This window comes from Lactuca sativa, chromosome 9, assembly GCF_002870075.4.
Source record: "Lactuca sativa cultivar Salinas chromosome 9, Lsat_Salinas_v11, whole genome shotgun sequence".
NCBI classification, from domain to species: Eukaryota; Viridiplantae; Streptophyta; class Magnoliopsida; order Asterales; family Asteraceae; genus Lactuca; species Lactuca sativa.
In genome coordinates, this window is record NC_056631.2 from 41,344,651 (window position 1) to 41,358,296 (window position 13,646).

Genomic DNA, 13,646 nt, shown 5'->3' on the forward strand with positions numbered 1-13,646 from the left:
TAAAGCATGCTAATTTTTCAGAGTAGGCAATAATATATTTGGGATACAAGGGGTGGAGCTCCCAAAGGAGATTGCATAACAAACAGAGATGACAATTTCATTTGTCCCTTGGATGACCATGAGAAAAGATTAATATCGAGGAAAACATGATAGCCTGAAGTGTACTATCTTTTGGTGGGACACCTGCCCTAGTCGGCATTTAATAGACAATGAGATATGTAGAAGTATACGTGTGAATCTTGAGGCCGATGTCAAAGGTTCAACAAAACATAATGAAGAATGTGTTTAAGGGCACTAAATTGGGCCTCAGAAGAGTAAAAGCCCACAAAATGAGAAGTCAAACAAGTTTATTTAGTTTTAAATGGACTGAGTTTGTTATGTTTTATTATTGGGCTTAAACAGAAAGAGCTCAAATAAAATAGTCCACGAAACATGAGAACAAGAAGACAGCACACAGCAACCCACGGATGACCCATTCACTTTTCATTTCCCCCAAAACAAACGACTCACTAGTCACTCCGCCTTCTATCTTCTTCATCTGCTTTAAAATTTCTACCCTTTTCGCCACTTCTGTCACTGAATTCCAACTTTCGCTAATCAATGGCGTCAATTAACTTTAACCCCTTTGGGGAAAATTGGTTCAAGAAGCCACCAAACCCTCTACAATCCATAAACATTCACGCTTTTGCAGATTCCATAAACCCGTTCAAACACCAACCTCAATCCGATCCATCTTCTTCACCCTTTGCCGCTCTCTCTATTTCCAACCCATTCAAGAAAAAAACCGAACCCGATTCCCAAAGACCCAAACCAGGATACTACAAGAGATTGCTTGAACAGTTCTACTGGGAGTCAGAAAATCGGCCCGATTACCGTCACACCCCAGAAGTTGAAAGGATTCTAAACGAAGACCCAATTTGGGAAAAGAAAGAGAATCTAACCCAAGAAGAGATTGAAGAGAACGAGAGATGGTTGAAGGAATTTCGTGAGAGTCCAGTTGTTCGTTTTTTAGCCCGAGCAGAGGAGGTTATGGATGAGATTAATGAAATGGAGCTTAAAGAGAATTCGAAACCATATAGAAGGGAGGATAAGAAGTATTGGCAGTCGATTCCGCATGTCATCGGACCCGACGGCCGGCCTATGCCAAGGAAAGCTATAAAGACTAGGAAGGAGTCCGATGACAAGTTTTGGGATTTTGCAAAGCAATTCTTCTTCGGGTTATGGGGATTCCGGCAACGGCCATATCCTCCCGGCCGACCAATTGATGTTGCTCAAGCTATTGGGTACAAGAGGCTGGAGAAGAGATACTATGATTGTAAGTTTCACTTGTTTCTTATAATGCTGAATTCCTTTTATCAAAACTTTCCCCAATTTGCTATACGAATCTGATAGTTACACTTGAAAGTGATAATGTGCTATTGTGGATTGTTCTAGTTATCATGAGGTCTGGTGGATTTTTCTACAAAGATCGAATAGGTCGAACAAGGGGACCTTGTGAGTTGATACAGCTAAAAACAGCTTGGGGAGCTGGAATCATCGATAAATATACTTTCATTTGGGGTGATGACATGGACGAGTGGGCCCCAATCGGCATGATTTATGGTATGGAGCGTGCAATTGCCACTTGGGAAGGTTCGTATTTGTGTACTCTGTAATCTTGCTTCTTAAAATGCACATATAAAGTTGGCTCTTTGAGCATATAAGCAGCCTGTTTCAATTTCAGTGAGATTAGGTGCTGCAGCGACAGCTTTCATTCACAAACTACAAAAGGGTATCCCTCCATGGGTCCCGCTAAAAGGGTTTGAGAAAAAAAGCAGGAAACAGCTGCAAGATGAAGCATATGAAAGTAAGAAAAGGGATTTGGCTGTTTTAGAAGCTAATAATGGGATTTGGCCTGGTGTGAGAATTCCTAGTCATGCTTTGTTTCTTTGGGCTAGTGGATCCGAACTCACATCGATTTTGGAACAAGATCATATGCCTAACAAATACATTCCCAAAGATATGAGGTAATAATAATGTTTTTGTCTCATTGACATCAGTTTCAGTGTCAATGTCTAGATGTAGTACAAGGTTGCCTGTTTTGTCATGTTAACAAATTATGGTTTCCTCCAGGAAACAACTGCAAAAAGCAATTCCAGGGTTGAGGCCATGGGAGGTTTTAAGTGTAGAACAAGCAATGGATCAAATAACATATGGTGGTCAATGGTATCGTGAACCTCTTGGTATATTTAGAACCTGGCCTCCTTACATTGAGGAATGGAATGAAGATGTCGAGGTATGGCAATTGCATTTGCAGTATCAGGATCAGTAACAGTATCAGTATCAGTTACAGTAACAATATTTGGGTGTTTTTGTTTGGCAATTGCAGGAGTTAGTTGACTCATACCAGCAATTCACGGAGCTGATATGTGAGTTTTTGGAGGAAGCTATTCCAGGGTTTGATAAGGTAATGAAAAAGGTGGAATCGGAAGCTGAGGGGAAATTCAGAAGACGGGTGCAAAGTGGAAAGAAAAAAATAGAAGCAATGAAGCGGGCCCAACAACCAAAAAGTATGGTTCCCGACAATGAAGAAGAAGAAGAAGATGATGATCAGTGAGCTCTTGTGTTTGTGTTTTTTCTTAAAGTGTTGTTTTTGGGTAGAGTGTGTCCATGATAATTATGTTGTAAGTTTTTCTAGATGTTACATGAGATGAACCCTATTTGTGTTCAACTTTTCTTTTTCTTTTATGGTATTTGAGTTTGTCTCCAAAGAAAAAGTCTCTTTTTTCTTAAACAAGTGCAATCGATTACCTGATACTAAATGGTATGGAGACAATTTCATGCGTAGGGATCCTACGTGGATCCTATGTGGAAGGGTTTCCACTAGTGAACACCACCTCAATGTATAGTGGGTGTCTTGTGGAGTGGTGGCTACCACGGAAGATCACCAAAGCATTGTGTCTATCTCTCTCTTCCTTTTCTCTCCCTCTCTTTCTTCTTTATTGGTTGTTCACTAGTTCTTCACTAGTGAACACCATCCCCAAAGTATAGTGGGTTGGGTGTGAAAGAATTATGAAATTGTTTTCACGCGTATATATGTTGTAAGGATACCGGATAGCTTGCTAGTATATCATGCGCAAAGAAAAGATGGACAGTTTGAAAATTCCATTCTCCCTGCATGAATTTTTATGTAAAAACCTTTATTCTTATTAGGGTAAATTACACCAATTCTCTCGTGCATACGCACAAATGCATGATTAGTCATTATTTTTTAAAATTAGTTTGTATCGTTCCTCATTTTGTTTAAACTTGCATGTCTAATCCCTCAAGACCTAAAATGACTATATTCCCCTTATCAATTTCTTTTAATGTTTTTAATTCATTTATAAGGCCTTTTAACTTATTTTTATAATTATATTAAATATTTGTGGGTCCCACCTCTTTTTATCCTCCATTCCTCGTCTTCCTACATTCTTTTTACAGTCCACCACAATATACATTCCCCAAACCTAAAATCAAAATCGGTCATGAAATCCCTTGATTCGGGCTTTAGATTGTTGAACTTCAGCATACATCACACCTTCACCACCATATAATGAAAAAGAAGAGGGATTGATTGAGGGAAGGGGGATATCGTCATCTTAACCCCCACAACACCATCAACCACCCTTATACACATTATCTTCATCGCCATAACGATACACCTTTTCCCTCCATCACAGTCAACCATTCGCCACCATTACACAACTTTCATTCTCCATCCACACACCATCATCAACCCTTGCCACTTACATGCACAAAACCAACCACAATCACTGCCATAAACCATTCATTAAAAATCATTATCACCACCTTTTCAATCATCATCACCACCTATTCAATTGACCTTCAATCATCATCATCAAATCATCACAAATTTGCCAAATAAACACCTGAAATCAAACCTAAATAAACCTTTAACATGCAAATGAATCCTAACTAAACCCTAAACATGTAAATCGGAACCCATGAGTCGCATGAGAAGAAAGAACATTTCGATCAACACCTTTGGTGGATGCATGGTATCACCTTCGGGTGTCTAATTCACATTCATCAACCTACCCAAAGAACGAAGGGTTGTCGTTAGTGATGTCGCATGTGATGATGCTGCTGCAAAGAAGAAGGGGAGTAAGAGATACAGTGAGAAAGAGACAGTGGTGGTCCAGTAGGTATTTCAAGGTGGTGCTAGGTGGTGGTCGGGTGGCCGAATTTTGACTTCACGATGGTTCGTCGGTGGTGGTATTTCGAGGGTGGAGTGGGTAGGGGTTTGTGATACCGAGTTCATCTTTAACAACATCGAGGGTTGGGGGCATATTTAATTTTCTATTTTTTAAATTAATAATAATAATATTAACATTAAATTAATTGGAAAAGAACTCCACAAAGGGAATAATGGTCATTCCAGATTAGACACAGACTAAAATCGCAACAAAACCGTATATTAGGTACGAAACGTGCAAGTTTAAACCAAACAATGGATGGTCCGAGTTAATTTTTGAAAACAGGGACTAAACGTGCATTTTAGCACCTGCTCGAAGGACAATTTGTGTAATTTACTCTTCTTATTATTATTTTCTTCCGATATATAAGCCTTCCATAACTGAAACTAATAATAAAGATGATAAATGATAACATTTGCGAAACCCTTTTGAAATATGAAATTCTTTTTTGTGGGTTGTTAGAATTAATTAGGTTTATTTAATCTTATGTACATATGTAGCATAGGGTTTCCTTCGTGATTATATTACTCATTTTTTCTAGTTTCTCTTTTACGTAATGTTTTGTATATGCAATGAGGCTTTAACCTCTCATTGAATTCATAAATATATTCAAATGGTTGTTCTTAAACCATTTTGAGCTGATGCTATCTCGACTGCCTGCTTTCTCATCAATCGTATGCCTTCAGTTGTTTTGGATGGTGGCATTCCAATCTCAACCTTCTTCCCTACAAAACCATTGGTTCCCATTGATCCAAAGATTTTTGGCAGTACTTGTTTTGTTCGTGACACTCGCCCACATATAATTAAGTTGGATCCAAAGTCTCTCAAATGTGTTTTTCTTGGTTACTCTCGACTCCAAAAAGGGTATAAGTGTTTCGATCCTACCCTTAATCGATATATTATCTCTCGAGATGTTACATTTCATGAGAATCTACCTTTCTTCCCTATGTCTGTATTAGATCAATAGAATAATGATGATTTGTTAGTTTATATTGTCTCTACTCTTGACCTACATCCGCCTGAGGTATCTCCCCCATTTGTACCCACTTAACCTCAAGAGTTTGCTAGGCCACCCATTGTGCATGTGTATCATAGGCGACAACATCCAACATTAGATCATGATCTGCTACCATCCTCTTCGGCATATCCAGTCTTTGGTGATCCACCAGTAGTCTCCGACCTTGATATTCCCATTGACCTTCGAAAATGTAAGCGTTCTTGCATGTATCCAATTGCCTCTTTTGTCACCTATGATAGGTTATCTGGACACTTACGCTCTTTGGTTTCCACCCTTGACTCTATCCTTGTTCCTAAAATCGTTAAAGAAGCTTTGACCCATTCTGAATGGCGGGTCACTATTATTGAGGAAATGAATGCCCTTGATCATAACGATACATGGGCTTTAATGGACCTACCTAAGGGTAAAAAGGAGATTGTTTGTAAACATGGTTGCAGAAATCGGCGATTAATTGTGGATTAATCGTGTGGCATTCTCCAACCGTCGAGGATTAGGGCATTAATCGGAAATTTAGGATTAATCGGGTTTAGCGGGATTAATCGGCCTTGGCGGGATTAATCGGTCAACAAAAGTCAAAAAAATAAAAAAAAGTCAAAAAAAATTCAAAAAACCAAATTTTTTTTACTCCAAAATTTTTAAAATTTTAAATTTTCAAATATTATACCAAAATATTCATATTTTCGTATTTCCAAATTACTATTTTTCTTATTTTCTAATTTTGAAGTACTTGTTTTTCTTAAGATACATTAATATTTAATTAATTTAATATTTTATTAATAATCTATGGTCCCCGATTAATCCCCGCCAAGACCGATTAATCCCTTAACATCAGTCGACTGTCGAGCTACCGTCAAGCGATTTTTACAACCTTGTTTGTAAATGGGTGTTCACTATAAAAGTTAACCCAAACGACTCGGTAGCTAACTAAAGGCACAATTAGTTGCCAAAAGATATGCCCAAACCTATAGAGTATATTATTTTGAAACCTTTTCTCTTGTGGCCAAGTTATCCTCAGTTCATTTGTTTGTTCCCTTAGCTACCACATATGATTGGCCGCTTCATCAGTTGGATGTCAGGAATGCATTTCTACATAGTGAGTTACATGAAGAGGTCTATATGGAGCAACCACTTGGGTTTGTTACTCGGGGGGGGGGGGGATGGAAAAGTATGTAAATTACAAAAATCGTTGTGTAGTTTAAAGTAGTCCCCCCTGTGCTTGGTTTGGACGATTTAACATGGTAGTAACTAAGTTTGGCTTACGGAGAAGCGCATATGATCACTCGATATTCTTTACCTCGTCTGCGTCCGGATGTGTCTTGCTTGTTTTATATGTTGATGATATAGTCATCACTGACAATGATGGAATTGGAATTAAGAAGTTAAAAGATTTCCTTACTTATCAATTTCAAACAAAAGATCTAGGCCACTTAAAATACTTTCTGGGAATTAAAGTCTCTCGCACTCGGAAAGGAATTTTCTTATCTCAACAGAAATATTGCTTAGGTATATTGAGGGACTCTAGTCTGATTGATTCAAAACCATGTGGAGCCCCTATGATTCCAAATGTAAAGCTAAAAGCAGATGTTGAAGATCTTCTTGATAATTTGGAAGTATAGAGGAATTGTGGGAAAATTGAACTATCTGACGATTACGCGACCAAATATTGTCTTTCCAGTGAGTATGGTAAGCCAATTTATGTCAGGCCCTAGAACTTTACATTGGGACGTTGTTGCCCACATTCTGAAATATTTGAAGGGTGCATCGGGCTATGGTATTCTATACCAAAATCATGGCCATCATGTTATAGAAGGATTTACAGTTGCCTATTATGATGGTGATCCTACGACCATGCGCTCCACTATTGGGTACCAATGTTTTTATTAGTGGAAATCTAGTTTCTTGGAAGAATAAAATGTTGTTTCTTGATCAAGTGCGGGATCTGAATTCATGGCTATGGCTCAAACTAGTTGTGAACTAATATGGTTGCAAAATTTACTTGGTGAAATTGGTTTCCCTCAATCTAAGCCGATGAATTTATGGTGTGACAATGAGGCAGTTATCCACATTGCAAACAATCATGTTTTTCATGAAAGAACCAAACACATTGAAGTAGACTGCCACTTTACTCGCGAGAAGGTTAAAAATGGAACCATCACTACATCTCACATTAGAACTGGAAGTCGTCTCGCTAATGTCTTTACTAAAGCGTTACCTGGGAATCAAATTTCTTATATTTGTAACAAGTTGAACATGATTAACATTTATGCTCCTATTTGAGGGGGAGTGTTAGAATTAATCAAACCCATTTAATCTTATGTACATATGTAGCATAAGGTTTCCTTAGTGCTAATAGTACTCATTTTGTTTAGTTTCTCTTTTAGGTAATGTTTTGTATATATAATAAGGCTTTAACCTCACATAGAATGCAAGAAATATATTCATAAATATGACTCTAATATGGGTGGTGATCCATTAACAAGAATCATAGAAAAAATAAATTGAAATGATCAAACGAATCTATCAAAAATAGAAATAGAATAGGGTTTTATTGTGTCCTAAGTTGCTTTTATGCATTTCTTGTTTTAGTAATCATTTTGTATATAAATTGAGGCTTAAACCTCACTATCAAATGCAAAGCTTTCATTTCCAAAATCCTAGTTCAATACATGGTATCAAAGCCTTGTAAAACCTTTTTGGATTAATCCTAGTCATTGTAATTTTGGCATGTCTTTATCGACATTCTAAATTCCATTTCATTTACTTTTCCAAACATATGATAGATTTCGATTTCTTCAAATTTCATTTTATTTAAATTTCATTGTTTTGAAAAAAATTAATTATATTAAAAACGTTTGTCGAATCAAACAATCCCTAATATATTTATAAATACTTCAACAACACATTCAAATATCTTTTTCAGATATTCTTTTTTTGTAACTTGAGCCAATAACTTTAATCCAAATATATGATGAATATTTCAAATTAATAACAAAAAAATCAAATTCACACAATCACACTCGCTATAACACATTGATCTAATTAATTTTCAAACTACATTCTTATATTAATATATTATTAAGTTAGAAGTTAGATAAAATATCAGTGTGTTTTGACAAACTTGTCGCTAGAAATAAGATGAGGAGCACAAAGCATCAAATATGGATTTCTATATAATTTTTTGACAGTGGAAAATAAATTAATACATCATATAATAATACTTTTGCTATTTACCCTTAAATCAAATTATCTATAAAGCCACCGACCACTTATGTACTTGATGCTTCCTTCGCAACTTCATTCGCACGTGATGGGTGTTTCAAGCCTTAAAAGCCCCGCTGCTATGGTCAAATAAATTCACGTGATGGGTATTTCAGGTCCGGTCAAATATATTCACATAAATATATATTTAATAAAAAAAATAATAATAATAACAATAGTATGATTAAAGCAAGATGGTGAGTGGTCCACCCAATTAAGCTGCAGTAACTTGGACATAATCCATTCCACCGACCGAAGCTTTCAAGAATATTATTGGTATAAATATTAATTACACAAATAATTTATAGAAAATTAGCTTATAATAGGACGTGCTCAGCAGTCAGCATGTAGTTTTTTTTTTTTTTTTTTTTTTATTTTTAAAGCTTATAATTTTTATTAGTATATTTTTGCTCTGTGAACAAGAAATTAAAAAAAAAAAAGATGTCTATTTACAGCCATCCATGCATGTTAATTGATATATAGAAAAACTGGAAAACGTTTTTTTTAAGAAAAATTCTTAAAAAACCATGTATAAAAGTGAAAATGTATCTTGATGATGATCTTGTTTTGATTATATGGATGATTAGTCCTTGTATAATTATTATTTATATACGTGTCGGTGGTGGGAGGATTGACGCAGTCAATGACGCATGAAGAAATTATTGAAGACATTTGTTCTTTCATTGTGGAAGGAATTCTAATTATTATTTGTCATTTGTCGTTGTATAATTATTATTTGTATTAGTCAATAGAATATGACATATAGTAGTGTCGGTAGAATGTGAAATAAAGTCTAAGGGTCTAAAACTTTATTCACATCCTACCGACACTACTTTATGTCATATTCTACCGACAAATACAAATAATAATTATACAACGACAAATGACATAATAATTAGAATTTCTTCCACAACGAAAGGACAAGTGTTCAATAATATCTTTTATAATTTCTTCATGCGTCATTGCTTGCGTCAATTCTCCCGCCACCGACACATATATAAATAATAATTATACAACGACAAATGACAAATAATAATAAATTACAAATCCTTCCACAACGAAAGGACGCGTGTTTTCAATAATGTCTTACTGCTTGTGTCATTCCTCCCGCCACCGAAAAGACAAATTTTTTTTTTTAAAATTGATCGGAGGATGCGTCGAGATGATCTTGATGATGATCTTGTTTTGATTATATGGATGGTTTTGGACAGAGGACTCTGCTATTTAGAAATAGAAATCTATTTCAACAGAGAAGAATATTAAGAGTTAACTCAAGTCTTAAACACACAAATAACTCCTGGTTTATTTCACATGAGCAAAGCTCTATTTATAGGCTCCAAAGAAATGGAAGAAATGGAAAGTTGAGATAGAAACAGGTGATATATTCATCATTTTCTTGTAATTTATATTTTATCATTATATGTTTTTGGTGATATTTTCATATTACTATATACTTTATCATCGTATGCTTCATCATTATATGCTTTAACATTGTATATTTATCATCGAATGCTTTTGATGGGTTAGGAACGAGGTTTCCCTCATTATCTAGTCTCAATAATACTTTTCCATGTATAATTGCGTTTATGCATCCTGCCTAAGTGTCTTGTGATGCATCTGTCTCCACAATAAGAAAATCGTCGATTTTTGAATTATATAAAGTAGGGAGAACTTGAATTTTTTGTTTTATATTTTGTACCAAAAAAGTATCTGTATTGGTCCAAGACCAATGTATTTTTTCTGATATTTTCTTTTGTAATTTTTTTTTTGCTAAATTTTTTAAAAATCCTTGTTTTGCAATATAATTTAAACAATCAAGATTTATGACCAATATTTTAAAATCCTTGTTCTTTTGTAAAACTTTTTTTTTTTCTTTTGCTAATTTTTATAATATTTTCTTTTGTAAGACTTTTGTTTCTTTTGTTTTACATCTTTTCAAATACAACATTACCTTTTAGACCTTAGTGTTTTCCACATCGACAATTATTCTCAAAGCTAGCGACTCACATGATTTATGATTTTGACATTTATTCTTTTGTATCGTAGGTTTTAACAACGGCATGTCGACATCAACGTCCTCAATCAGTTGTTATTGCTCAGTAATTTATTAAATGGTACCACACCCAATTGTCCATTTCAATTTTCAAGGTTAACAATATACAATACAAGCATGTGCATTATCTTTCCAACGAAATATACCCGAATAAGGCTACTTTTGTGAAAACATTTGCATATCCAAACGATAATAAATGACAAATGTTTAAGATAGCACACAAATCAACAAGGGAAGGACGTGAGACGAGCTTTTGTTTTCCTCAAAAGTCTTTGGGGTATAGTTTGAAACCCTTCACAAACAAAGTTTCCTATAAAAACTAGAAATATATGTTTCATTGCATTATATTACACAATATGATTATACAAGACAAATGGGCAATTGATATATTCTTTTCACGAAAATAAACTTCCGCCCTTCAAAGTCTACATGTAAATCATATTCTCTTTGAGAATTGCATTGCAAAAAAACCATAACAACCTATGATTCGAATCGCATGGAACATATTGTAAATGTCAATAGATATAACTAAATAGTAAGATGCTACATTAAAGTTCAATGGAAAAAATCCTTAAATAATTTTCATAATTTAGATTTATAATAAATGGTTTTAAAAATTCATTAAATTTTACAAAGTTCGGTCCATGTATAAAAAAATGATAAAGTTGTATAAAAAATAGAATGATGATGTGATAATCCGCTAAACTCTATAAATTAAATTCATATAGATGCCTAAGTAATTATAATAATTCAATATTTTTTTTACGAACATCCATAATGACAGTTTTTTCAAAAAAACAAAATTAATGAAAAACTTAATCATTATTGTAAGAGTTTTTACATCAAAAATTTTGTAGTCAAGCTTAATGACGGTTCTATATAGTGTCTCATAGTAACACCGACAACTCCTAACTTTCGTTTACACAACGCAAAAAAAATTTGATTTTTTTTTCCTACTATCATGTCACTATTTAAATTTCTCGTGTCATCCCTACTATAAAATCTTGTGTCTGCTTTTAGATGTTTTTTTTTGTTGAAACCAGTACAAAAATTTTGATTTTTTTTTCCTATATTTGTAACGAATGACCAACTTATATAAAAACAATTAAAAGATTTTCTAACATATGTCTTTAGGACACATATAAATAGTATTAATTAAAAAAAATATTATCATAATTAAATATAAAATTCATTAATTATAATAAATATTATGTTAAATATAAAATACATTAATAATCTCCATAATTAATATATTTTACATTTAATTATATGATAATACTGTATTTGTTATAATCAATATTGTCCTTAATACAAATCGATTGCTCCTTAGAAAAGCTCTCATGTTATATAGCTTTTTAAAGCCTTTTAAATTGATTAGTTTGTGATTATTTGTTATGAAAAAACTTAACAATAGATGCTATTCCAGAGTTATATCGTATATTCAAGGAATGAGTCATCATGATTTATACCAGAATATTATAGTATTAGTTTTTATGAAAACGAGATCTGTATAATTATACTTCGCTAGCAAATTGTCTTTCCTATATATATGTGTGGGCAAGCTAGCTAAAGAACATACAACAACAGTGACCATTATAAAACTTGCTGGGTTTCCAAAAGGAAGATATGGAAGATAGTATGTTAGATCCGCCGGATTTAGTATTCGATGAAAAAGTGAGTAACAAGAGAGTAAGAGATGGCGAAGAGGAAATCAATATAGGAAGACTCGAAAAGAGGCCAAGTGGCATTTTTGGTGTTAATGGTGGTGGAGACTTCGATGAAGATCCTGTCAATGAAGAATTGGAAGCAAGTGGTGGTGGTGGGATCATCGACACTTTCATTTCAAATGTTTTTCACCAGAAGGAAAGTGTTATAGAAGGAGGAGAAGTTGAAGTTGGTGGTTTAATGAAAAGTGATGTAACTGATGTTACAGTTGAAGAGAAAAGCGAAGATTTATGCATCGGTAGCGGTGGAGGGCATGGTGGAGACGATGGTGGTGACGGAGAAAGTGGCGGTGGGATTATCAACACTTTCATTTCAAATATGTTTCACCATAATGGAAGTGGAGATGATGGTGGTGATCAAGCGAAAAGTGATTTGCTTAATGAAGATGGTGGTGGTGGTGGTGGGCCTGGTGGCAGCGTTGAACGAGCGGATCTCGTTGCAGAAAAGCCGCCTGAGAAGACCGACACTGTGCCTGATTTGTCTAGTAAACATCTTACAGGTATATATGCATATAACCACAGCTTTTTAACGATAGATCTTGCTTTTATAAGATATATTTATTCTACCATTTGAATGCTCATGTGTGTTGTACAATAACAATGGATCAGGGCAAAAACTAAACATGCGACCAGATGATTATTCAGAAAGAGTATTTTTCCTAAACAATAACTGAAGCAGCTGATCGCATATATAGTATAGCACGTTGAAGCACTGGAGCATTCAAAGGTCAACCAAGTTCAAATTCATGTCATGGATGATATTGATCTACGTGTTGCTAATTTTATTTGATGCTTTCTTAACAGTTGAAGAAGATAGTTTTTGAGGATTTTAGATTTACATGATTCGTAATGTAACTTGAACTCAAAGTACTAGTTTTATACCGCATACTAATTGACTCCTCGACTTCTTGGTGTTTATTTTTTTTTCATTCTTCCAATTTTTATATTTTGCGTATTTTTGATGAGGTTTTTGTATTAATTTTGGTACATATAAGGGCTATTCAATAACCTCTCAATAATGGCACCATTCAAAGATCACCTCTAAATTGGTCTACATTCAACACGTTTGAATGTTTGATACAACATCCGAATGATTTTTGGTAAACAAATTAAAAAAACTAGTTTCTAACGGATAAAAATGATGTTTGGTAAGCTAGCTAATAAGTTAGTTATAAATATAAAATTACATAACATAATATGAATATGTAGAAGAATGCTTTTGTTTTGTAAATTACATGTTGAAACGAGTAATTCATTTGTAAAGAAGAGAATTGAAAGGGGAGAAGATGATTTGGCGAAATTGAAAAGGGATTTTATGAAAAAGTGAGTAGCTTGGAAATTGGAATTGGAGGACG

The 13,646-nt window shown here is 34.3% G+C and overlaps 2 protein-coding genes across 2 annotated transcripts; both read left to right on the forward strand.

Moving 5' to 3' along the window:
- The first annotated feature begins 470 nt into the window (after positions 1–470).
- LOC111906749 (protein TIC 56, chloroplastic) lies at positions 471–2,776 on the forward strand. The gene is made up of 5 exons (XM_023902518.3): positions 471–1,315; positions 1,435–1,632; positions 1,724–2,006; positions 2,113–2,275; positions 2,369–2,776. The coding sequence occupies exons 1-5, from the start codon at positions 601–603 to the stop codon at positions 2,594–2,596; spliced, it is 1,587 nt and encodes a 528-aa protein (XP_023758286.1). The 5' UTR covers positions 471–600; the 3' UTR covers positions 2,597–2,776.
- Positions 2,777–11,991: 9,215 nt separating this feature from the next.
- On the forward strand, positions 11,992–13,195 carry LOC111906744 (uncharacterized). Its single transcript, XM_023902515.3, has 2 exons — positions 11,992–12,791; positions 12,901–13,195. Exons 1-2 carry the CDS (start codon positions 12,194–12,196, stop codon positions 12,963–12,965), a joined length of 663 nt encoding a protein of 220 aa, XP_023758283.1. The 5' UTR covers positions 11,992–12,193; the 3' UTR covers positions 12,966–13,195.
- Positions 13,196–13,646: the final 451 nt, after the last annotated feature.

Excerpts from the sequence above, each read along its gene's own strand:
- LOC111906749 (XM_023902518.3), top strand. The coding sequence starts at position 601 with ATGGCGTCAATTAACTTTAACCCCTTTGGGGAAAATTGGTTCAAGAAG. Across the intron at positions 1,633-1,723 it reads TGCAATTGCCACTTGGGAAG|TGAGATTAGGTGCTGCAGCG; the intron begins GTTCGTATTTGT and ends TTTCAATTTCAG. Across the intron at positions 2,007-2,112 it reads TACATTCCCAAAGATATGAG|GAAACAACTGCAAAAAGCAA; the intron begins GTAATAATAATG and ends GGTTTCCTCCAG.
- LOC111906744 (XM_023902515.3), top strand. The coding sequence starts at position 12,194 with ATGGAAGATAGTATGTTAGATCCGCCGGATTTAGTATTCGATGAAAAA. Across the intron at positions 12,792-12,900 it reads GTCTAGTAAACATCTTACAG|GGCAAAAACTAAACATGCGA; the intron begins GTATATATGCAT and ends ACAATGGATCAG.